This window comes from Natrix helvetica, assembly GCF_964273705.1.
Source record: "Natrix helvetica genome assembly, chromosome: 1".
In the NCBI taxonomy this organism is placed as follows: domain Eukaryota; kingdom Metazoa; phylum Chordata; class Lepidosauria; order Squamata; family Natricidae; genus Natrix; species Natrix helvetica.
Window position 1 is genome coordinate 196277110 of NC_138548.1, and position 25984 is coordinate 196303093.

The 25984-nt window shown below is 44.9% G+C and overlaps 1 protein-coding gene across 5 annotated transcripts in view; it reads right to left on the bottom strand.

The window, feature by feature from the left end:
* The window catches only part of PLXNB3 (plexin B3), a 62202-nt gene extending 40139 nt beyond the window's left edge, over positions 1 to 22063 (bottom strand). The window contains exons 1-4 of one of the 5 annotated variants that reach the window (XM_081953048.1): positions 21900 to 22063; positions 16045 to 16117; positions 11178 to 12275; positions 10888 to 11067 (exon numbers count right to left, since the gene is read on the bottom strand). In XM_081953048.1, the coding sequence (XP_081809174.1) occupies positions 10888 to 11067; positions 11178 to 12275; positions 16045 to 16080 (1314 nt within the window). In that variant the 5' untranslated portion in view covers positions 16081 to 16117; positions 21900 to 22063. Of the gene's footprint in view, positions 1 to 10887; positions 11068 to 11177; positions 12276 to 14376; positions 14424 to 16044; positions 16118 to 18204; positions 18282 to 21899 lie in introns of those variants that run through there. The other 4 variants (XM_081953049.1, XM_081953050.1, XM_081953052.1 and 1 more) reach the window with 4 other exon arrangements.
* Between the last annotated feature and the right edge of the window lie 3921 nt (positions 22064 to 25984).

The following is a 25984-nucleotide window of genomic DNA, read 5'->3' on the forward strand; positions in this document are numbered from 1 at the left end:
ATAAAAATATTGGGAAAAGTTGAAGGGAAAAAAAAGAGGACGATAACCAGCAGCTGTTGAATGGGTTCAGTTATCACAACAATGAATGCACCATTGAGAGGCAGAGGGTCTGGAGACAATCCGTCTATGTGGGTTGCTAAAAGTATTGCTCCACTAGATATATTAGCTTGGTTTATGGACGTTCTTCAAAATATTTGTATTGTTTACTTTGGATCTTGAATGCACAGTCATCAGAAGCTATAAAACCACTAGCCAACCAGATTTTGACACCTTTGACTGACAGAAGTGAGCCCTTCTAACTGTGATCCTTTTAACTGGCTGCGGTTGATTCTGAGTTTGTAAGTAAGATAAATGCTACATTACAGATTTATTGCATTTCAGCTTTTTACCCATACAGGCTAGTTTCACATCATATGTTTGTTTGGTCTGCATTTCGTTGATTGTATGAATCCAGCCATTGTGATTTGTGAATGATAGCTTATGGTTTAGACCAGTGGTTCCCAACCTTCCCAATGCCACAACCCTTTAAAACAGTTCCTCATGTTGTGGTGACCCCCAACCATAAAATTGGTGTCTCGGTTCCTAAGACCATCAAAAATATGTGTTTTCCGATGGTCTTAGGCGACCCCTGTGAAAGAGTCACTCGACCCCCAAAGGGGTCCCGACCCACAGGTTGAGAACCACTGGGTTAGACTGAGATATGAAAACAGTCTTTGTAGCTTGTTCAGCAAAGCATAGTGTGGTGTAAGAATTCCATTTCATGCTTTTGTCTTGGGATCACTGTTCTACAGAATAATTTGTCATGGTATGCTTCTTTTTCTGGCTGTGGATTCATAGTTTCTATACTTTATCCAGCCCGTAAAGGGTGCTAGGTGTAGTTTATTCTAGCTCATTTCATATACTTTCTACTTCCATGCTTAGTATTGTCCAAACAGGTCTTAAGGTGGAGTAGACCTCCATCTCTGACTAACGCTTATGGGATTTGGTGACCAACATGCCTTTAAGGTGCCTGCCATGAAAAGTTATCCTTGATTGTTAGCTTCCAAACCTATGAAATATGACAATATTTTCTCTTTACTTCCAAAGCCCTGTTAAAATATATGAGAGAAAAGTACTGGGCACTTAAATATTACAATGAAGCCTTGTTTTTATGAGCTAATTGGGCAGAGGTATGTCTGTTATTCCCAAATGTCCCTTAAATGTGAAAGCATGTTATTCTGGTGATTTATCTAATCTATATCATGATGTCATTCTGCAAATAATGTAACTTCTGCCATATCCTGAATTTACATAATTGATGTAAATGATATAATAGGCATCAATTGCAAATCATCACAGAAATTGTATACATTTTTCATGAAGGTCGTAAAATGAAGATCATTTAACTTGCCTTCTCTAAACTACTCCAGATGCAATAGATTTATCCATTATTTGAAGAGGGAGCCTGGATGGATATTTGGTCCATTGTAACCAACCTTTTCTAAATGAGGGTGTAGGGAGGTCTGTTAAATCAAGGTTTCACTTATCCTGAAATGCAGTGCTGGGAGATATTACTCTGAGGGATTTTTTTTTCCCAAGCAAAAAACAGCAAGGGTAGCCAGTGGCAATCTTTCCTACTCAGTTTTCTATCGACAGCAATCTCAGCCATAAATTTACAAAAGTGCTTTATGAGCAGGCAGGAAGGCGGCAGCAGCAGCAATGAGGAACACATCAATGCAAGGTAGGCCTTTGTGTGGGAAAGCCTGGCCAGATAAGAGTTGTGTGCAAAGACTGGTGTGTTTGTGGAGCTAGGCATGTTTATGCCTCAAGCACTCTCTCATCCTGCAATGTTACTGGGTTTACAAGGAATGCTCTCTTAAGTAATTGGAGAGAGGGAGGGAGGGAGGGAGGGAGAGAGAGAGAATATGATGTAGTGGTTAAAGTGCTGACTAGGAGATGGTGAATTCTAATCCCACTTTAGGCACGAAAGCCAGCTGGGTGACTTTGGGCCACTCACTCACAACCAACCAACCCACTTCACAAGGTTGTGGTGGAGAAAACTGAAGGAGGAAGGAGCATTATGTGTGTTCAATCCCTTGAGTTACCTATAAAGTATTAAAGGCAGGATAAAAATCTAAGAAACAAACAAACCTCGTTCTCAAAAGTAACATAGGGGACATTAGGAATAACAGGTATACCTCTTCCAAATTAGTTCATTAAAACAAGGCTCCACTGTAATATTTAAGTGCCCCATTGTTTTCTCTCATACATTTTAACAAGACTTTGCAAGTAAAGAGAAAACATTATTATGTTTGAGAGGCTTAGAAGCTAACAATCAAAGTTAATATGATGTTAACTAATTCTTCAATTCTATATGCTCACTTTGAAGTGAGCCCTATTGAAAGCTCTACCATACTAGATTCCGGGCTAACTATAGTAGTTTCAGCCTAAGAGAGCCACCAGTTCACTTCCTATCTAAGTCATGAAGATCACTTTATGCTAAGAGGTGATTTACTGAACCAACCTGGGTGCATTTAATATGTTAAGCCCCAAACCATGATTTACAAAACCACAATTAGCTGAATTAAACATGCTTACCCAGAACGAACCCAAACACATTTATTTATAACACATAAGAAGCTTAGCCATCCTTTCTCAGCATAAATCTACTTCAAACTTTAAGGATAAAACAGGATAAAAATAAACTTCATATATATAATGCTCTAAGGATATGGTGGCAGTGACTAAGACGCTGAGCTTGTCAATCACAAAGGTTGCCAGTTTGGCTGTTTGAAACCCTAGCGCTGAGTAATGGAGTGAGCTCCCATTACTTGTCCCAGCTTCTGCCAACCTGGCAGTTCGAAAGCATGTAAAAATGCAAGTAGAAAAATAGGGGCCACCTTTGGTGGGAAGGTAACAGCGTTCCGTGCACCTTCGACGTTTAGTCATGGCAGTCACATGACCACGGAGAAGTCTTTGGACAGTGCTGGCTCTTCGGCTTTGAAACAATGAGTACCGCCCCCTAGAGTTGGGAATGACTAGCACATATACGTGAGGGGAACCTTTACATTTACCTATACAATGCTCTGGACAGGTAGGAGGAAGGGTGAAATATCTTGGGATTTAGCAACACCAAGATTGGATCTACGTATTTCTGGTTCAGCTTATAACCAGAATTATGCATACTTATGCATTAAAATACATACCTAGGCATTTAAAAAAACTTTCCCAGGCTTAGTACCTAGAGAAAGCAATCAGGTTTTCATCTATAGTTGAATATACATTCATTATTTTGTAAAATCACAAATAGAGTGGTCAAACCAGCCTAGAGAAGTAATATTTTTCTACTTAAAATATTTATTCACAATTAGGCACTTTGAAACAAATCAGTTTCAAACAGATGCAGCCTTTCATATGGTTGCAATAAAAAAAACAAAATTACAGGCAACATTACTGGTAGGAGGGATGTCCTAAAATAAGGTAAAGAAAGGAGGCAGAGATTAAGCGCTCAGAAAAAGACACATTTCTCCTCCACAGGTACTAAGTATTTCTGAAAAATGCATGTTGGGGGTAAGATCCAAAGAAAAGAGGCACCAAGTGGGAGAAGGAAGATGAGGAATGAGTAATTCAGTTATGTAGGGCAGAAAGGGTTTTAAAAAGCAAATAAAGAAAGCAAATTGAGATAAGCAGTCAAACAATGGAGGGTTTAAAAAAAAAGTAGCCAAGGGTAATTCCAGATTGCGCAATCCCCCCACCTCACTCAGATGTGGCATTATTTTGCCACTTACAGGATTCCTGTATTTTCTCACTACTTCTTTTCCTACCCCCAAAAAGCTAAAATGAAAGGAAGGGCAGAAAGGAATCAAACTGGTATTTGATTGGAGCATGTCTCTCCCTGAAAGTCAAGCTTGGGGGTAGGAAAAGAAGTAGTGAGAACCACAGTAGAGTATATAAGCAGTGGTGTATTAACCATGAAGCGGACTAAGCATGTGCTTAGGGCACCAGGCCCAAAGGGGGCACCATGAAGTTGAGAAAGAAAAAAAAGTCTCAATGAAGTTATGTACAAAGGAGGGGGACACCAATATTTGTCAGTGCTTAGGACACCAGTGAGCCTTAATCCGCCGCTGTATTCAGTGGCGGGATTCAAAAGTTTTTACCGTGGGTGTGGCTTGTTACGCATGGCTTGGTGGACATGGTAGGTAGGGGAAGGATACTGCTAAATCCCCATTCCCTCCCGATCAGCTGGGACTCGGGAGGCAGAGAATAGATGGGGGCAGGGCCAGTCAGAGGTGGTATTTACCGGCTCTCCCAACTACTCAAAATTTCCACTACCAGTTCTCCAGAACTGGTCAGAACCTGCTGAATCCCACATCTGCACTGTATATAAGAAAGATAGAACGTAGACCAAAAAGGAACACGGGGGAGACAAGAGAAAGCTGAACTGAGACTATGAGAAACCAAGGCATAGCAATGTAGACAATAGAAATAATAATCTATCAGCTTAGATAAAAATATCAGAACATCACCAAGAGTCAAAATCAAGAGTCCAGGCAGAAAAAACTAAGTTGGGGAGGTCTGGAATAGACCAAGACCAGTATGTCCAGGACAGTGGTGGGTTCCTGCCGGATCGCACCGGATCGCGCGGGCTCCCTTTCGGCGCTAAACCCGGAAGTACGTTCTTGCCCCGCCCCTGGCGACGCGACGACGCTTGCCTGCGCTCCACCAGCTCGGCTGGGAACGGAGACGTTTCCTCAGCAGAGCGGAGCGCCTGAAAGGGACGCAGGCTCAGCCTGCCAGGCTGCCACCACTCCACTGAAGACATTGCTGAGCAGAGAAACGTCTCCGTTCCCAGCCGAGCTGGTGGAGCGCAGGCAAGCGTCATCGCGTCGCCAGGGGTGGGGCAAGACCGTACTTCCGGGTTTAGCGCCGAAAGGGAGCGCACGATCCTGGTTTAGCGCCGAAAGGGAGTGCGCGCGATCCGGTGCGATCCGGCAGGAACCCACCACTGGTCCAGGATCAATATTCCTCAGGGTACATAAAAACTGCCCTAACATGGGCTCTCAGAGTCATTTCAAAAGTTCTTTGTAAGTGATCAGTTAAAACAGAGGCATGAGTATAACTTCCTGGGGGTTCAAGATTAACCTTTCAAATGGGACTCCAATGGCAAGAGAGTTCAGATACTGACATCCTCCACCTTGTAGTCATAGTCGAAGGTGGGTGGGAGGAAGGGAAAAGGACCTCCTCTTCCCTGGACCTTCTCTTCCCTGTTGCAAGACAGAACAGTAGAGGAGTTTTCCCTGAAGAGAGTAAGGAAGATAAACTTGACTTTGAAATATGCAGGAATCCTTAGGTAGGCAAAAGGGGCTGGAACATTTATGTCCACAACAATCAGATAACATTTGAAAACAACTCAGACCAGTGGTGATTTTCAAATTTTTTTAGAACCTCTTCTGTAGGTGTGGCCTGCTTTGTGGGAGTGGTTTGCTGGCCATGTGACTGAGCGCGAGTGGCTTGGCAGTCATATGACTGGGTGGGCGTGGTCAACTTGTGAAATGTGGTGAAACTCACTTAACAACGCTCTTGCTTAGCAACCAAAATGTTGGCTCAGAAACTCTGGCATTTGAAGCACGCAAGTCTTAAACATGTCAAGTTGCAAGAGCCTTGCACCCCTAACCGTTTAGAAAAAAAAACCCCAGGGGTGTTCAAACTTGACAGCTTTAAGACTTGTGGAGTTCAACTCCCAGAATTCCTCCTCTCGCTCTTCATCTTGATGATGTGCGGACGGGTGGGGGGAGGGAGCTGGAACCGGTTCCAAACGGCACTGTAGATTTGTGGAACCTCTTCTATAGAAGAGGTTAGAACTGGCAGGAACCCACCCCTGACTCAGACAGACATTACGTTTTCCCAATTCACTGAATAATAAGGAGGAAGGAGAGGTACAGGATTATGCACAATTCAATCCAGCGTTTCTATTATTACAGCCAATCTCAATCCTGGAGAGGTTGATAATGGTATTGTTGGATTATCACCTGGCTCAGGAGCAATGGTAGCTTTCCAAGATAGCTTTCTCTCACTTGTTTCCTCTAATCTTCCAGTTTGCTATAGCTTTTCTTGGCACTAATGGTTATTTAGATTTTTGCAGGCTAAACACAGTTCCCTCTTTGGATGAAGGCATAGGGGCTAAGAGCATACAACAGAGGTGAGTTTGATGGGCTCAAACTCTACCTTCCATTTTATATTTAGAGACTCTCCCCAATTCTATGCCATTGAGCTAAAACGTCTGGCAAAATTAGTCTCGCCCAGACAGACAGCTGAGAAAAGAGGAGGGGAAAAATGTATAATTCTCACCACCAGTGACACTATCTTGGTCCCCTGGGGCCTGCCATTATCTCTCAATCTAACCCACCTTGGGGGCAGCTCTGAGGGTCAAACAGGAGAAGAAAAACACTCTTATTCAGATGCCTGGGGGGAAAGGCCTTGGGGTATGTCACCTCACAAGCAAATCTGGGCTTTCCTGCAATCCACAATGTGAGAAGAGGCAGGCCCATGGGGAGGAAGCCTGCCAGGTCTGGGTTGAAAAACAGATAGTAGATTGTGAATTGGCTGGAAGGATGAGATGTCTGGCAGCTCTCAGGTTGCTGGAGAATCACCTTTCCATCCATCCATCCATCCATCCATCCATCCATCCATCCATCCATCCATCCATCCATACATACATACATACATACATACATAATTTAGTTCATTGCATTCCTGTTGAAGGAATGCTTCTTTTTGCTAATACCAAGGGTAGTGTTGAAAAGCAGTGTGCCTATGCTGTGGAGGCCTGAAGCAGCGGGCTTCCTTCTCTGTCAAAGACTAACTCAATTAAGGCTGCATAACTATTTTTACTCCCAATGTCCCACTGCGCTTTCAAAAGCTAAGGTTCCATAAGAAATGGGTAGATTCAAGAGCAAAATCACCTGTATTTCATTTGTATCTGGTGTCTACAAACTTGCCATCTTTAAGACTTGTGGACTTCAACTCCTCCTGAGGAATTCTGGGAGTTGAAATCAACAAGTCTTAAAGTTGCCACGTTTGCAGATTTAAGGAGTTAAGTCTGTTTGTAGACCTCCAATTTAGATCAACTAACATTAAATAACTACAATTGGAGGGTTTTCTTTTTAGGGTTGTACCTAAACTTTGAGGGCTGAGGGGTGGGGGATGGGAAGGGGATGTGGATGGGAGGGTGGGGGACAGGAAGTGGATGGGATGGGGACAGCTCTGTGGCTTTAGTAAATGTGCTTTGGTGTTAAATTGGCTGATTGCTGAAACACCTTTTTTTTCCCAGGGACTGTCAATCTTCCAGAGAAGCCTTTCAGTAAAGCAGCTTTGCAGTGGTTTGAATAACAAAAGAAGAGAAGTGCTTAAGAAGATTATTGGGAAAGAATGCACAGCCCCAGTTTCCCAAGCCATTGAAACAGAGAAAGTGCAGAGCAAAACACTGATTTCCCAATAGGTCATTCCAATCAGAAATAACAACAGAAATAAGCAGAGATACTAGGAAAATCAACCCAAGTCAGAGATATGGGTAGTTCAAAAGAAGACCAAAAGAATGTTCAAGAAGTGATTCCCATAATGTTTGAGTGGCTAAATGGAGAATCCACACTCTCTTTGGAAGAAGAATTACAATCATATGAATTATTCTTAATATGAAAGAAGACTGCCTTATGCCGGCTTCTTGAGAGCCTAAGCTATAGGAAACACTAAGGGCCTCCAAACAGACGTACGACTAGAGTACTAATAAAGGTGAATATTTGTAGCTCAGGGTTGAAATGTGGGGTCTTTGATCCTCTCTGAGCTTGCTTGTTTTCTTGAGACATTTCATTACCCTAACTAGGTAAACCCATCAATACTACCGTAGTAAGGAGTGGGTTTGCTGTCAGTTTATATTCTGGTGTTTTGCCTGTCTGTGTGGGTGGAGGCGGTCTTAAGATATTCTTTGGTTGGGCTGTTTACTGATGGCTCTTTGGCAGTTTCTTGATTGGGGTATTGTTTACTTGATTGTTGGTCTAAAGTTAACCTTGGAGTTAATCTATGCTGACCTGAATGCTGATTACTGGTGAAGTGCTGGAGTCTTGAGCTGGTTGACTATCTCTTTTGCATAGTCTATAGATGTTGCTAATGTCTATGTGTCTGTTGATGGCTGATTTGTCAGAGTGCCAGCCTTCTAGAAGGATTGTTACATTTTCCCAATTGAAACTATGCTTAAATCTGTCTATATGTTGTGAAATTAAAGAATTGTATTGTATTAAATTGTATTGTATTGTATTAATTTTTGTCATGTCTTCGGACTGCCAGTTGGTGTTCATGGATGTATTCTGGCAGTCTTCTGCCTGTTTGCCCTACATAGTGGCTGTTGCGTTTCTTACATTGTATCTTGTAGATGACTCCTGTTTTTTCTTCTGGGGTTGCTGAGTCTTTTAGTTTGTGTAGGATGTTTTGAAAGGCTTGTAGTTGACTTGTGTGCTACACTGATTCCATGTGGTCATAGTAGTCTATTTGTGATTTCTGAGATATTCTTGATGTTTGGCAGTTTTAGGGTTTGTGTTGGTTGTGTGGTATTGGGTTGAGTGGTCAGGGACTTTTTGATAAAGTTGTGTGGGTATCCAATTCTAATAAGACTAGAGTAACTCCCACTTCAAGCCAGGAGCCACACCAGAAAAGCAACTATGGGTAAGCAAAGTCTTGGCAAAGATCATTCTTAGAAAAGCAAGGATTTGTCCCCGATGTGCAAAATTATGAGGAACTGAACTTGAAAAAGGAAAAATAAGTGGGGAAGCAGGAAATATATCTGGCACTCATTTGCCATCCCTCACAGAACAAATCACAGATCATATACATGAAGGACCTTCCTTTTTCTAGAGAAAGAATCCCTACATGAGAAGTCATGGAAGCAAACATCCAGGTCACTGTAAGGGGGAGGAAAAGGAATGGCTTTGAGGGATATCCATTTCCAGGGCTGCTTAGATAACATTTGCAAGTTTTAGCAAAATTTCTCCGATTTGGGACTATTATGTTTCCCTAAAAGTTAGAATTAATGGACATAAAATAAAATAAAAATAAAGAATCCTGAACTTAATCATTTACTCTGAGCAAAAGAGAAGAACTGAAAATTATTATTAGGATTATCCTTTCAGAAATCAGCAGTATCATTAATGAATGGTAGATAAATACCTTTAGCTGTTGTTGTTATAAAACATGACTTGCTGCAGTGTACACAATTTATACGCCCTAATCCCTAACTGCAAAGTTTCTCTAAAATTGCTGACAAAAGATTTTTTTTTTAATGAAAGGGAAAAGTATCACATACATGGGAGCAAATCAGATTCATCCATTTCTCTGGGGTTGCCTCCATACACTTCTTTGTTCTGACTCTGCCCAAACTTTTGGGAGTGTGGCTCCCAGCATGCTTTGCAGGTACAGCATAGTTGCACTCCACCAATAGATGGATGATGTCAATGCTGGTACAAGAGAGTACATCTAAGTGCAAGTACTACAAATGTAAACCACCTTTCTAACATAGCAGCAGAATAGTCTTAATTGCAGCTCAATCATAAATTGCAGACCCAGTCTGAAGAGGAGAGACTGTCTGCCTTCAAATAAAGGGCTGGCACAGCACACATGAAACTTGCAATTTAAAATATTTTGAAACATACAATTAAAACGAATCAGACCAAATCTTGCTTCACAAGAGGCTGAGCCAAATCAACCTTGCATGTAGAAGACATTATTGGTCATTAATTTACAGAAAGTTGAGTCACAGAGGGAGGGAAAACATTCCTGACCAAGCAATCCTTGTGATACCTAAACCGAAAGTCCAGTTTTGTTTCAAAAGAAGCCTCATTTCTCATTCAGAAAAGCTGAATTCTGCAGGTAGCAAAGGTGTTGTAATTGAATTGTTGTCTGGGTGGATTTAGTTAAGCAGTACAGGTTTACTTCTCTAACCAATGAGAAGAACTAAGAAACCCTGCAGGATGCGGCATCTTTTTCCTTGATATATTGGATTTCCCAATGTGCCTCCATCTGACTTTAAAATATCGCAAACATGGACTTCTCAATTTGAAAAACCCTCATCTGCAATCCTACTCATTTCATACATCTTGTTACTTGAAGAAGGTAGAGAGAAACAACTCCATACAATGATTTACTTGACCAATCTTGAATTATGAAACTTAGCAACTCCATCCTAGTAGATTTAGCAGAATAATTATTTCTACTAAATAATTATTTACAAACATTTGCCAGTCTAAGAAATACACCAATGTGTATTGGTGCTTGAAAGCCAGGATGCTTTGGGGTAAATAAGAACATGAGTCAAAAGCTATTTCTGCACATCTTGCCCAACAATGTTAGGAACCAACGCTAGTGAAATGAAGTCCTATCTGGGAATAAAGTTTCATCCCCTCTTTTTGACACTTGTGCCTTTCAGTCCAATATTGGCCAGAATGATGGAAATTGTAATCTAACATATCTGGAGGCCACCAGTTCAGAGAAAAAAACCAGCTGTATATATTATCTTATCATGCACGACATGACCTCTACTGCAAGAATTAAAAAAGAATAAAAATTCATACATAGCTTTTAAATATTTGATAAGTGCCTTGTCCCCAAAGCTGAACCACTCTGTAGTATCCCCCACTTCTGGAAACAGTGATGTACCAATGAATGAATTGGAAGTGGAGATGCAACTCCCACTGCTCCAGCTTCTCTATTCCAACATCACCTCCTCCTAAATTTTAATAGCCTTCTTCATCCTTTGTCCTTCAGATGTATTGGGACAAACCATGAGAGTTATTTGCTCATAGATGTGGAGGAACCAGGCTGGAAAAGGAAGAACATAGCTGAAATTACCATTATTACACCCACCTTGTGCAGCTGTCCAACACCATCTCCCAGAAAGGCGATGGTATGGCCTGTTTCTACCATGGCAGCCACAGCTGTCAATCTTGGCACGGTAGTCAGGAGTGCCTCAGCCACCAATGGCTTCCGGCTGGCAATGGGGCTAGGCGTGTGTTCATCCCCACAGGGGTAAATCTCTGGGGACTCCTGGAAATGAATAACATGAAAAACAGAAAGGTTGGAAGGCAGCCTCCATGGGGTGGAGCAACTGATCCTCTTCCCCTAAACAGTAGAGTCATTCCTGTCCTGTCACTCACTTTGGATAAAGAGCTGCAACGAGAGGTCACTCCGTATTCAATGGCAGCCTCCTCGTCATTGTTGTCGCCTATTCCAGATGTGGTGTAGCACAGCTGCCGTGTCTTCTCCATTGCTGCATTAATTGCATTCAAGCTGTAGGAACACAGTGCAGTCCGCCCAGTTGGAACTGCAGTGGAGCCCTGCCCAGCAGCTAAAACAACAAAAAGGATTTTGTCTTTTCCAGCAAAACCGGGTGCTAAATGCATAGCCTGAGCCAGGTTGTAAGCTTGCCCTTGACTATGTTGACATTCGAGAGGCAACTCCACATAGGAATAGAGGTTGGTGTCATCTACGCAGGTCCGGGAGAGATAGGTATGATATTCCATCTGTGCCTTTGCTCCACGCCGAAAGAACAAGAAGTAGACATAGCCATCAGAAGCAAAGGCACCGACGTAGCTGTTGTTGTAGTCTGAGAAATCACCCACAACCAGTTTCCCCATTCCTTCATTGGAGAAGGCCTGTGGTCCTTCCAACTGGCGGATGGTAAATGGCGGGATCCCTCCAGAGAACTTTGCCGTCAGCCCACGACCCACAAAGAGCAAGTCCCGGTCATTGTGTTTCCCCACCAAACCAACTGTTGAAACTTTTGGCTCATTGGCTGCCACAAACTGGTTGTCTCCTGGATCCTCAGGATGGTACAACACTTTGGTGATATCCGTCAGAGCTCGCTTCTCACATACTCCCTGGAACAGCTGCCCACACACCACTAGCTCACCAGTACGCTCATTCGGTAGGAGGAGCTTGTTGGAGTTGTCCATCAGTTGGGCCTGCGGACACTCACGAACATCACGGAAAGGGAGACACTCGGGACTGTCTTGGTTTGGCCCTGTGCGGGCATATTCTAGAAGCCTCAACTCAGAGTCCAGCTGATACAAGGCATTGACTGCCCCCACATACAGTCCCCCTGTGCTCCGGGCTTGAGCCAAATGATTGAATGTACCGTTGGGAACCACGAATAATGGATAGGAAGAGGGTTGAGCAGCTGGGTACAACGGCAGCAGGAGCATCAGTGTAACCATTAGGGGCAGCAACAGGCGGCCTAGGACCATGGCCAAATCCTAGACGGGAGGAGAAAAGGAATGTGCAACAATTAACACAAACATCCTAAACCAGCCTTCCCAATCCTTGGGCGCTTCAGTTGTATTCCATTGTCAGTTCCACAATCTACAACCAATAGATCCAAAGAGATCAGGACAATTCAAATCTGACCCTGGAGGACCACTGGCACTTTTCCAAAGCATTTATTCACAGATCCTACGATAGCTTGGTAACTGTCCAGGTTCATTCCAAATGCATATGCTCCAAAACACTTCAGTCTGATTACCGAAATCTACTTGCTGCCTAAAAATACCCCATCTGCAGCAAAAAGGCACAGTAGCAGATTCATGAGTGAATAAATAGTTTTATACTTCGTCAGAGGACCAAAGTATTACAGGCTATGGTTCATTTTTCTCTCTCTCTCTCACCACAACTATGAAATCAGCCACCAAATGGGCATTTTTTTAAAAAATCAGAAAAGGGGAAAGGCTGACTGAGAAACCACAATCCTTTAATAAATCAAAGGAGTTTACATGTCCTCAGCTAATCTATCACATCTCTGCAATCAGCTGGGGTGTGCAACAATTATGTACCAGACTCATGAAAGGGGAGAAAGAAATCTCCAGCCATCTACACTTTCAATATTCAGATTCAATATTCAGAGACCAAAATTAACAACATAAACTAGTTGCTGACTCTGTGGACACTTTTGCTGCACTCCAGTTGCTTATTTTAAAATTAAATACTTCCAAGTCCAGCTATGTTTGCTTGAGTTCAACCAGGTCAGTTAACTTGGTTATTCTTTAGCTAGATTAGTCGGTTTATGGTTGTATGTAGTCCAAACTTAAAACATCGATTACTTTTAATAATCAAATCAATCTAGTGTGTTGTGGTAATTTAGTCATATGCTTTATTCCCACCCTACTGTGAGAAACATTACCCATCGCATGGAAGTGGATTTCTTCCTCTGTTGTGTTCCTGTGTTGAGTTGTTATTAAAGCAATTTTCTTATTTGCTGAAGTACATACAAACATTGACTCACACAGGCACACCACCAGCAGCCTTCTCAATGTCGAGATGATTAAGTTGTAAGCCTGTCCTACCCACATAACGGACCATCCTAATTTAGAAATGAGGGTGGAATGAGCCTGTTCCAGAAAATCTAGCAGAGACACAACAGTCAATCTCATTTGATCGCAGACACTGCAGGTCCCTTTCAGGGGAGTCTCCAGGCCTGCAATGTCACACTATAAACTCCGCCATTTGGGAGCATGTGTGTGATGCACACAGAGAAAGAATAGGGCTCCCTCCCTCCCTCCCAACCCCAAGACACCACAACACTCCTTCTGTCATTCTAACTCCCCTTGCTAACCTGGAGGATGCCTTTGTCATTTTTAAGTGCGTATGCATCTCGCAACTCACCAATCTTCCAACCGTATTTAATTGTGGCTGAGCATGTCACTCGGGAATCACCAGACTAGACAGACTGAAGTTAATCCCAAGAGGATCCCCTTTTTTTTGCCTCAGGAATATTGTCTCCTCCAAATTCCGCCCCCCTTCCTGAGTAGGGTCTGTACTGTGTGCCAAAAGATATCACAGATCAGGATTTTGCATGTAGCTCCTCATTCGCTGGGCGGTGGAATCCTACTGACAAAAATTCTCTAAGCAGTCCATGTGGACAGCCCCATCCTTCCTCCCCTAACTGGCTGGTAAAACCAGATTAACTTGTGCTGAAGAGACACCCTGCCAATTTGATGACATTTGAAAGAGACAAAGGAAGTTTTCTTTCCACTTGGTCAGCTAAATACTTGCAAGGGAATACTTGCAACTGGGATTCTGATCACTGTTAGTAGGTAGGCGTTGGGAACTTGGGGGTGGATTAAGTTGCTGCAAAGGCGAGTAATTGTGTAGCATATGCATTAGGGCAAACTACGTTCGGAGCAGCTAGAAAATCTCTAGAAAATCAATATGGTATCCCTGCCGCACAACATTGCTGCTAAAACTGACCATCAGGTAAAGGCTTAAATTGCAGACTCCCAGTTCAACGTCAAGAAGAAGAAACAGCAGCAGAAGCAGGAGGAGAAACAGAAGAAGCAGGGGCCCACATTGCATCTGCCTCACCTTCCCAAGGAACAGCTTCTCCCTGCTACAGCAATCTATAATCCGGTTATTTTACTGCCTGAAGTGGAAGCCAAATGCTGCAAGGCTTCTGCATCATTCAGACCCCGGATCCTGCCTTTCTTTTTACTGTTCTCTGTCCTCACCTTCCCTCATCCCTTCCTCGGGCTTTTTGTCACCAGAAACCAAAGGCCTCCCCCTGCTAGGCTAAGTGCATGGAGTGGGGAGGACTGAGGTGCTGGAAGGAGAGGGAGGAGAGCAAGGGATGGGACTTCCCCCGCTCCCAACCCTTCAGATTCCAATTTGGATCTAGCGATGGGGAAGGTGGTTAAGAGTCCCTCGATCCCCCTCCTTCAGTGAGTTCATAGCACAGCCTCAAAGAAGGAAGGACACAGAGAGGAGCCACTGAGGGGAAAAACAAGTAACAGGGAGGACCTCAGATTCTACTTTGATTGCTGCTGCTGCACGTGATAGTTGGAGTTAAACATTTGCTGTCTCTCATTTCTTTGTAGACAAAGGGCCTCCAGAGGCAAATCAATGAGAGTGGGGTGGGGAGATTAAAAAGAAAAAACCTGGAAACTAAATCTAATCCCAGATGTTTCACAACCTCAGCTGGGGCCAGAATAGGCAAGGCAAGCTTTCTCACGAAGGCAGTCACAATACAATAAGCAGCAATATGGGAACACAAATGTGCAAAAAAAAACAAAAAACCCAACCCAAAACAGTTACTTCAGACCAAGCCTCCCTGGCTTTTTCTTGCAAACCAGACAGAGGGATGTTGTCAAGAAGGGAGCATTTGGTGGGGGGCCTCTCCCCACTGACTCTACTCTGATTATTCCTCTGTTGCAGGCTGTTGTCTAAACACACAAATGGGAAAGTGATTTGTTTTCCTCCCTCTTCGCTCCAGTAGTGGAATTCCCAGCCTTACTTTACACATACTCCTATCGCCCTTTCGAATTACCCAGAAAATGGAGCCATCTGCCTACTAAAGCAGGGAAAGGAAGAGGACCCACTTATTCAACATCTGGGCTGGAAATCAAGCCATCTGTCTCTCCTTCTCTCTCCCCTGATTCATCTCCCCCCACTGCGGGGGTGGTGGTGGTGGCAGGAAGCAAGGGACTATTGGAGTTTATAGTAACTCTTCTCTCACCCCTTCCCTCCTGGCAACAGCTGGAAGGAAGCAAAGAGAATAAATGTAGCAACATTCCAAAATCCCAGGAGGAAGCTTGAGAGGCACTCACAGAAGACAATGGCACAGGGGTGGAGCTGCTAGAGACAAAGGAAGCTCTACATGCAGACACACAAACACACACAACTATCCATGTATCTAGCTATGTATATATTGATATATCCGTCTGTCCATCCATCCATCCATGACAAATTCAGGAGTCTTGTTCAAAATATTCAAATATATTTGGGTTGGCATAGCAAAACCACCTGAATCAAAGCATACTACAGGTAGTGATTACTTTCAAGTAATGACCGACAAGAAAAAATCATCCATCATAAATGGCATTTTTCAGAGTCAACGTCAACTTGCAACCTGCATACACCCATGCTATCAAGTCCCAGAGATAGAGCCCAGGGATTTCTACACCCCAGAGGGTTCCCAATCGCCCTCTTAAATCTCCCCTCTAGACCATTTCACATCCATACCCTTCCAGTGCTTACCAACTGGCTGTGCTGGAGACATTTCAGCTCCCACATGGTAGGGTCAAGCAGCAAGACTCCACGGGCATCCCCACTGGAGGAGGAACGAGATAAGACAGGGAAAGGGAGTTTGCCATGGTGCTTCAAGGCTGCATCAATGGCTGCTGTGATAACCCTCCCCGATCAAAGTCTCCACTGTTCCCATCTTGACTGTGCCATCACAGAGCCACACGGGGCTAAAGGGTCCATTATCCCATTGACACAGAGCGCTCACAGCTCTGATACATGGCACTGACAACCCAGAGAAAATGGAATGGGGTGGGGGAAAGCAGCGTCTGGAAGCACAGAATGAAGAAGGCCGGAGAAAGAAAGCAGTTATTGCCTGCTGGGATATCAGCTGAGTGGAAGACTGTGAGGAGCAGGGGAAGAGGACAGGTCAGGACATGGGGTTGAGTTGAGCTCCTCAACAGAGAACAGAAGGATCCTTTGTGATCTGTTTGTATGGAGTTGTTGATCAATCGAGGGGGCAAATAGAGGCCTGATTTGCTAGCATTGAGAGACCCCTTTTTCACTTTGGCAATGATGGGGATATTTCGTTCTTTGGTTTTTAGTCTGCTAAAGAAAACCTCATTCACCAGCCCAAGACTGACCAGAGACTTTGCAATTAAGCCAGCTGAGGCTGGGCCAAAGTATTGCAGGCTGAAGACCGGGACACTCTTACCCTCCCAATTTGGAATTTGACTTCCAAATTTCTCTGGCTTCTACTGGTGCAAAGAAACAGCAATGTCAGATGTGTCAAGCTCTAGGCCTCCCCAGTGTTTAAAATTCCCTGGGCAGGTTGTCAACAGAGCTCGTGCAAAATGAATGCGGGGTGGCTCCTGGGGAGTCAAAGCCTTGCTGATTCCTATTCTGAGGCCAACAAAATGCTGCCATTGGTTGGTGGGTGCGTGAAAGGGGATAGACTTGACTGAACATGCCTTTGAGGGTCTGACCATACGCCACCGACAATCCAAACTACTGCAGATCTGATTTCCCCCTTAATCTTGGGAAGCAGCCCTTTTCTCTGCCTCTCTCCAGCCATATGGTCTCCCCCTCCCACAGTTAACAATTTCCAGGCAACCCAAATGATTCTTCTATCACTGGCTTCAGGAAGCTGAAAAACCCGGAAGTTTTGGCTGAAACAGGGAGACCCTTCTACAAGAGAGGGGAGGGGGAAGGGCTTGAAGTCAAACAGGAGTCAACCTATGTATGGAAGAGGATTTGGGGGAGGTCTTCCTTCATCTAGGGTGGCTTGAGTGACATGGCCTTTCCTGCTACTGCAGATACTTCCCGTAGATTCTGCCCTGGTGGCAACCGAGGCCTCCCTCGTTTGCAAGAAAGAGAGCTTGAAAAGGTGTCAAGGTCAGCAAGAAGCTTCAGTTCCCTGGCGGGCACCCAGCACAGCCGCCCCCACAGCGGGAAGCAGGCGTGGGGAGAGCTATGCCAATCTACGTGCTGCTGAATGCCCCCTTTGTCTGGCTCAGGGTAGGGGGGGCGGGCAGAGATAGTGCCACCCGTGATAAGAGTCCAAAGTCTGAGAGACTCTAACTTAAGGAGTTCGGGGCTACTCGGCTTAACTCACAAGGCCTCCCAGAGCTTGACCCAAAAGGGTAAGAAAGAAGCGCAGCCCCCATTCTCAGCCCAACACACCCAGGCACCCATGTATGCTCCACTCCAGGCTCATCCTCACCCAACACAAGTGCAGAGGAAAGAATGCTGTCTCAAAGGGCAGAGAAACACACAACCCAGCAGCAGAAAAGTGATAGGGTTGTTTTTTAGTGCCTTCTAGGGTAAGAGGACAAGAAAATACACAAAGGACTGAAAGAAGGTCAAAGCAAATCAGAATGTTAAGGGGGAAAAGAGAGATAATAATAAATACAGGCAGATGGGAAGGTAATACTGTTTGGGGCAGAAGCTGGTAACCTGCCACAGAATGTTCTGTTTTCTGACTCCAGACACATCAAATTTTAGGGCTCATGGCAATTGCTTCACTGAGCTCAAAGGCACACAAAGTTCCCCTCAAACAGCCCTCGAAATCTTTGCCCACTTTAATTGTCTTCCACATACAAACATACCCTATAAAAGACACACAGACACACACAGACACACACTCCAGCATGTGAACCAGCATCCCTTACTTACAACAGCTGCAGGCACTGTGCACACACCTGTTCCTTCAGTGGGAAAGCAGGTTTTCCCTTCACCTGGAAGGTGCTTGTTGGTGTTGCTGCCTTTCTACAGGCTGCTCTGCTCGGCACCAGGTGATACAGTGGAGAACCCAACCCACCACCCAACGTCATTAACGCCCACACCATCAAAAAACGGTGGGCGGCCTCTGATAATTCCTCACATGCAGCAGCAAGTGGGTTTGAAGCCACAAGGCAGCTGAACACCAGAACTGCGTACCCAGCAAGTGCCTGGGACTGAGAGTCAGGACCAAGACGCATCCTTCCTTGCTGAGAAAGAGCCCGTAGTAATTGGCATCAGCAGAGAAAGGGCAACACCTAAAATCAAATTCTCTGGTGGGGCTGAAATTCAACTCTGCCACCCGGATCTAAGGCAAACTTAAAAGAGGGAGGAAAGAACAAGAAAGAAAAGGGGGGGAGCGGAGGGTGTTTGTTATGCAATTTGAGTAGACATTATGCTCACTTTACTGGTAGGTATAGAAAACACAGGCACTAATTCCTCACCCACCGCCTTGGGTGAGGGGAGGAGGGGAAGAAAGAGAATAATAAGGCTTGGAGTTAGAATCATGTGAAATCCACACTTCTTTGGCATCACTGATTAACTATGCAAAAACTTTTGGAGGGAAGGTAGCAAGATGGCCGTTTTGCCCCTTCCCTTCCCCCCTTCCCCTGTAGCTTCACAATCCTTTGGAAAGACTAGCAACGAACAATCACCACTGTTAAGTGTAATAGCTGTGTAATTATATATCCGAGTCTGTTTGGGACTTGTTCCTGGTCAATAGCAGACACCCAACTCACTCACACAAGGCAGCTGCACAATTGTTCATTCCTAAGAAAACATCACAAACTATATTACACCTGAGTGCCCAGGAACAGAGGCAGCCTCTAAGCAACAGCCCATCCCCTCATGAATCTGCCTGAAGCAGTTCCCATTCTAATAGCCCCCACTTTATGACATTCTTCCCCAGAGGCATGTACAGCCCCTGCTTTGCTAAAACTTCCTAAATAGGTTTAAGTCAAACCGGTTGGTCCCAGCTGAATGACTGCAGGCACCTGTCTTGGGTTTTAGCTTTGCTCTGGATGGTTGGTTTTGGCATTGATTGGATTTAGTTATTACTACATTTCTTTTGGTTTGGTTTCTGTTGTCAGCTGCCTTTGGTTTTGGGAGAGGGGGGTAGTTTATAAGTACTATAAAATAAATTCAAATACTTTGGCCACCTAATGAGAAGGAAGGACTCACTGGAGAAGAGCCTAATGCTGGGAAAGACTGAGGGCAAAAAGAAGAAGGGGGCAACAGAGAATGAGGTGGCTGGATGAAGTCACCGAAGCAATAGGCGTGAGCTTGAATGGACTCCAGAGGATGGTAGAGGACAGGAAGGCCTGGAGGAACATTGTCCATGGAGTTGTGATGGGTCGGATATGACTTTGCAACTAATGACAACATAAAATAAATAAGCAAAATTTGCTAGGTCCGTTAACACTATTGCACTAAGCCACATAAGTCGAAGTTTACCAACCAAAAAGGTTGGGCTCATGCACTAAAGCCAAAGCCAAACAAATGACTTTCCTGGTCAAGGTGTGAATCCAGCAGAGTGGGAAGAGGGGAGAAAGAAGGGGTAATGGAAGCAGGGCTTCTCTCTAAATTCAGCAAATGGTGAATGGGTGTGGCAGCTTTTCCAGATTGCTCACCTACTCTCCCAATTGTTCCCTTCTTAGCTGTTTTTAAAAATGCCTTATGTTTAGGCTTGTGTGATTTGGCAAGGGAAAGAAAGACCTAGAATAGGTTTTTGGACCACTTCATACATCAGGGGTGTCCAAACTTGGGAACTTTAAGACTTGTGGACTTCAACTCCACAATGCTGGCTGGGGAATTCTGGGAGTTGAAGTCCACAAGTCTTAAAGTTCCCAAGTTTGGACACCCCTGTCATACATCTAATATGAAAATAATGTTTCATAGTATCAGTAGGTTTGCATGTAAAACAGCTGATGTGCAGAAAGAGGGTGCAAAAGCCAAATTGTGGCCTGGATTCCAGGACCAGGGTCACCAAGCAAAGGTCAGGGAGGAGACAGCATCTTAAATAATTTATTTTTCATTTAAAAAAAATTATAAAACGGCTGTTGGTTCAGTGTAGAGATGAATGCAACTTTTTCATACACCCTGTGAAGAAGCTTTATGACGATTGGGACTTTTCAACGCCAAAGGCGATCTCTGTTCTGGCTTGTGGTGGCCAAACTTTCCCCTCCTCTTTTTACAGGCAAAACTGAAGGACAGACAACTACTGTCATTCTTCAACGGGATACTATGATCGCCCTGGCACAGCCAGCTGGCATCCTCCCTCTTTACTGCAAGTGGAAGGACCAGCTTGTCTGTATATCTAAGCTGGACTTTCTGGTGTTGCAGATTTGATATATATCCCGAAGGCCAGCAAGAGGGGAGAAGATTGCCCAAGCCAAAGAATTCACCCCCACACCTCTCTCTCTCCCTCTATCAAGAATATCATTCCTCCCCCCCCCTCCTTATTTTCCTTCTTGTTTTGTTAGGAGGAAAAGAAGCATTGCTGTGGTTAATGTTAGCCATAGTGCTAACAAGTTTTAACAGGCATGAAAACACCAACTACAGATTGAGTAGATCTCCTCATATCAGATGTGTGGGTCTCTGGGTATGGGAAATTCAGTCTGCCTTCCTTTGGGGATAACTCAATCTACTTTTAAATCCTTAGGAAGAATCCTTTTTGCAAATTAGTCTCTCCTCCAATATCCAGTTAAAACACACACACACACACCAGTAATCCTTTCTTGTACAGGATATTTCACAAAATCTCAATTAAGGTGAAGGTTCCCCAGGCATTTATAGTACATGATTTTGATAAACCTGTTCTCAGTTCTGTAGTTTTTGTAGTCGGCTCAGATTGCAAAATTGCAGACAAACTGCAAAGCCCATTTCCCACCCAACAACAGACTCTAACACAGATGGGGGGTGGGGGGTGGGGTGAGGAAATGGAGGGAACACACCAAGTCTGAGTTTTCTTCTTTCCAAAGGCAGAATTACTCGCCTTCTCTTCTTCCAGTCTCCAAATTTGGCAATTTCCTCCCAGGCGCTTTTCAACTTCGCCTACTTTGAGAAAGCGCCCTTCCAAGGAATTTAATGTTCTAGATGGGAGGAATCGGGTGAGTAACGCGGGTGAAGGGGGAAAAAAAAACTCCGATGAGAACAGATAATAAAGATGAAGGGAAAAGAACGTCTGAAGCGAGCAGAGAGGAGCGCTGAATGAAGGGAGGGAGGGAAAGCTGTGGAAAAAGGTGTGGAGCGGCGGAATGCTTGAAGAGCGATCAAGAGAAAAGGGAGTGTTTCTGGAAAGGGAAGGACCTCTAAAGAAGGCGGCAAGGGGAAGGGGGTCCAACGGATGGGTCGCCTCTGGGAAGCAGAGCGAATGCTTCGGGGTATTCTTTGTCCGGTTCTTTTGGGGGGTGCTCGAGTTGGGACTCGAGCAACGGCTCGGAGCGGGAAGTAGAACAGAGAAACCGCTTTGCAGAAAGGCATGGAGATCGCTGGAGGTACGGAACACATGCGATCCTAAGGAAAGGTCCTCGAGGGTGCCCGAAGGCGCACCCTACACCTCCCTCCCTCCCTTCCCCGCCAGCGCTACCTACCTGGCCAGCGAAGTTCAGGAGAACTTGCGACCGTCCGCCGCTCAGTCCCGGGCAGCGGCACCCACCTCGCTACTCCCCCCTCCACAATGCACCGCTGCCAACTCTGAAGTCTCTCCTCAGCCGTCTGCAGCCCATTCCAAGCTAAGCCGAGGCAAGGCAAGGCAAGGCAAGCCGCCACCTCCCCAACCCGACTACAACTGGAGAGTCAGAAGCGCCCTCTGCTGACTAAAGTGAGTTACGGGCGTTCCATGAGTTCAGGTTGTTGTTAGTTGCGAAATCGTTTCCGACCCATCGCGACCCCATGGACAACGTTCCTCCAGGCCTTACTGTCCTCTACCATCCCCCAGAGTCCATTTAAGCTCACCCCGACTCCATCCAGCCACCTCATTCTCGGTCGCCCCCTTCTTCTTTTGCCCTCCATCTTTCCCAGCATTAGGCTCTTCTCCAGTGAGTCCTTCCTTTTTATTAGGTGGCCAAAGTATTTTGAGTTTCATCTTCAGGATCTGGCCTTCTAAAGAGCAGTCAGGGTTGATCTCCTCTAGGACTGACCGGTTTGATTGCCTTGCAGTCCAAGGGACTCGCAGGAGTCTCCTCCAGCACCAGAGTTCAAAGGCCTCAATTCTTTGGCACACTCAGCCTTTCTTATTGTCCAGCCATAAGAAGAGGGGTTCAGGTAGTCTTCAACATACACAAGTGAGCCCAAAATTTAGCTTGCTAAGCCAGAAAGTTGTTAAGTGAAATTTGCCCCATTTTACGACCTTTCTTGCCACATTTGTTAAGGGAATCGCTGCAGTTGTTAAGCTAGTGACACGGTTGTTAAGTGAATCTGGATTCCCGGTTGATTTTGCTGGTCTGAGGGTCGCAAAAGTGGTTCGCATGACTCCAGGACACTGCAGCCATCCTAAATGAGAGTCAGTTGTTAAGTGTCCGAATGTAAATCCCATGACCATGGGGGCTGTTGCGATGGTCATAAGTGTGAAAAATGGTCACTTTTTTCTAGGGCCATTGTAACTTTGAGTGGTCACTAAGTGAACTTTGGTAAGGCGAGGACTACCTGTATTCAGTCTGGCCGCCGGATCTTTGAATGGGCAACCTGCACAAGTTTTAAGACGACTCCAGTTCTGTAATGATCAGCTCATTTTTGTACCCGTCCTTCCTCAAAATATGAATGGATCAGGAGGTCCCCTAACTTGGCAACTTTAAGACTTGTGGGCTTCAATTCCCAGAATTCTCCAGCCAGCTATGCTGGGAGTTGAAGTCCACAAGTCTTAAAGTTGCCAAGTTTGAAGACCTCTGGCATAGATGCAAAGAACACCTCTTCCATTGTAGCTTCTTTATTGAGCTTTGCTCCCTCGGGATTTGGTGCGGATGGTGCATTGGGTTACTCTGGTGGGCTGCCAAGATCAGGACTACCATTAAAAGCCAACCAAGATATTTAGAATGTTCTGTACTCCCCTGATGCCATCTAGTGGCCATCGGATTTTTGTGTCTCGAATCTGTTCACCCAATTTAATGTTAATTTAACAATGGCTTTCTTCCTTGGATTTGATTCTGGCATAGTGTTCTCATTACCTTACCAATAAAACAGATGTTTACCCTGGTTTAATTATTTTCCTGTACATTGCAGAGAGTTGGAGGACCAATATATTGCCTTCCAAACCCATAATCATTGGATTCCATGTACTTGCATCCTAATCTTGCTCCAGAATGCCAGCATTCTAAATTGTTATGGGCTGCTTTTTATCTACATTGTCTATATTCACCCTCAGTTTTAATTTAGACTGGATTCAGGTATCCGAGCATGGACCTGCCATGTGCGCTTTCAAAGTTCTGTTTCCAGAAGAGAGGTTTTTGGAAAAGGTTTGTGCAAACGCCACACAGATAATTTCCAGAATGCTATAAATTTCAATACATTTTTTAATGAAAGTTTTGTATACACAACTAGTCCAATAATCTTTGCATGTGTTCATAGCTACTGCAGTGGGGAGAAGGAAAGGAGAGAGGATTGGACAGGAGACTGAGATTGATAAGCAGAAGAAATGTAAGATGGATAAACATCCCTTTGTAACTCTTCAAAGGACACAGATAAACTCCAAGTGCTTCAAGGACCCTTTATAACAGGGATGTCAAACTCAAGTTCATTGAGGGCCACATCAGGGTTGTGTTTGACCTCCAGGGTGGATATGGCTCGTCACTTGTGTCGGTGGCACCTGTGGCAGCCCGAGCACTCTGCCAGCAAAAACCAGCTCCCGAGCTCCATTTTCAGCTGTGACGGCCTCCTGCAACTCTCTGCCAGCAAAAACGGAGCTCCAGAGGGCCACCCACAGCCCCCACAAGCTCCGTTTTTCCTGGCAGAGGCACCATGGGCCGGTCCCTCACTGTTTCCAGAGCGGCCCTGCGGGCCACATCTAAGCACCCATGGGCCATATCTGGCCCCCAGGCCTTTAGTTTGACATCCCTGCTCTAAAAGAAATGACCAGCTGTCTACAAGGAATATAAATCCTTGCATTCGCAACTATCCTGTAAGAGCTGAAGAAGCTTCTTGGATGAGAGGCAAAAGAAAAAAAAAGCCCCCAAGAAAGTCCAGTTGCCTCCTGAAAAAGCACTTTCAAGACAACCATGACCTGGATGACTGAGAATCTCTACAGATTCCTTTGTAACCTGTCTACGAATATGAATATGACCACAATGGGCTTTTCAACCAAGGATATGGAACAGCCATGAAATGTGCCAATGCTACGGGTTCATCTGCATAGCAACAGCAATGTGCTTTCCTCCCATCCTAGAGATATGAGGAAAGCAAGTCAGTGGGAAAAAAGCTTCCCCCACAGATTTTTCTTTCACTGTGCCTTAGCAACAAGGTCAGGATTGCTGCTGCTCTCATAGAAAATAATGCGGGTTACTTTCAGGCGGCAACCAGGTTCCCTCTGGGCTAGGAAAAAAGGCATCTCGATGTGTGGCGAGTCCAGTGGTGGGTTGCAAGCGGTACACCCCGGTATGGGAGTACTGGAGCCTGCCCAGAGCACTGGATACTGTTCAGGTACGGTGCTCCCAGCGATGTGCAGTCAGGTGAGGCAGGGGAGGCACAGCCTCACCACTCTCATCATGAAAAAAAAATGTAAAAGGAAAAAGGCGAGAGCTGAGGTCAGGCTGAGCTAGTTGCTGCCTCACCGTGGATGACTCTGCTTAACTGTTTAAAAAGCCTCTAAAAAAGCGCCCTCTACTATGAGGCAGGAGAACTGCATGACTCATCTAGTCTGACTTTAGGCGTTTTATGATCACTCGAGCAGAGTTAAGCAAGGGTTAAAAGCCTAAAAATTCCCGAGGTAGGTGAGGCACGCGGTTCTCCCGCCTCATAGTAGAGGGCGCTCATTTGGGCGAGGCTTCTTCAGAGGACCCGAGGCAAGAGCAGAGTTGAAATCCTCTCTGAAAAAGCTGGAAAAGGTATGTGTGGGTCGGAGGGAGGGGGAGGAATTCAAACTTCATCCTCCTGGTGTGGGGCTTTGGGCAAAGGCTCCTGTGGTCTCCTCGTTGGTGCTCTGCCCTCCAATCCAACTTTGTGTGTGTGTGTGTGTGTGTGTGTGTGTGTTTGTTTGTTTGAGAGAGAGTGAGTGAGAGAGACGGAAGGGGGTAGGAGAGATAGTCCAATCCAACTTCTCTCTGTGTGTATGTGTGTTTGAGAGAGAGAAGAAAAAGAAAAAAGGAATCTTCTTTCGCAAAGGAGAAAAACAAATGCTGTCGCTTTAAATCAGAACTGAGAGTGCCTGCCTGTGGAATTCTGGGAGTTGAAGTCCACAAGTCTAAAAAAATTTGAAACCCACCACTGGGTCAGTGCCTCACTAGCCATAAACCTCACCGCACATCACTGGGTGCTCTCAACTGAGCCTTCTCTGTGATGGGCCCAACCCTCTGGAATGACCTCCCCCCCAATATTAGAACTATTAACGACCTCCGCTCCTTCCGACAGAAGCTTAAGACCCACCTGTTCCAATTAGCTGGCTTAGCCGATTTATAGCTCCATCTTTCACCTCCTGGCAAACATCTTATTGTGGAATTTTTAAGGGAATTTTAATCTTATTTGTATT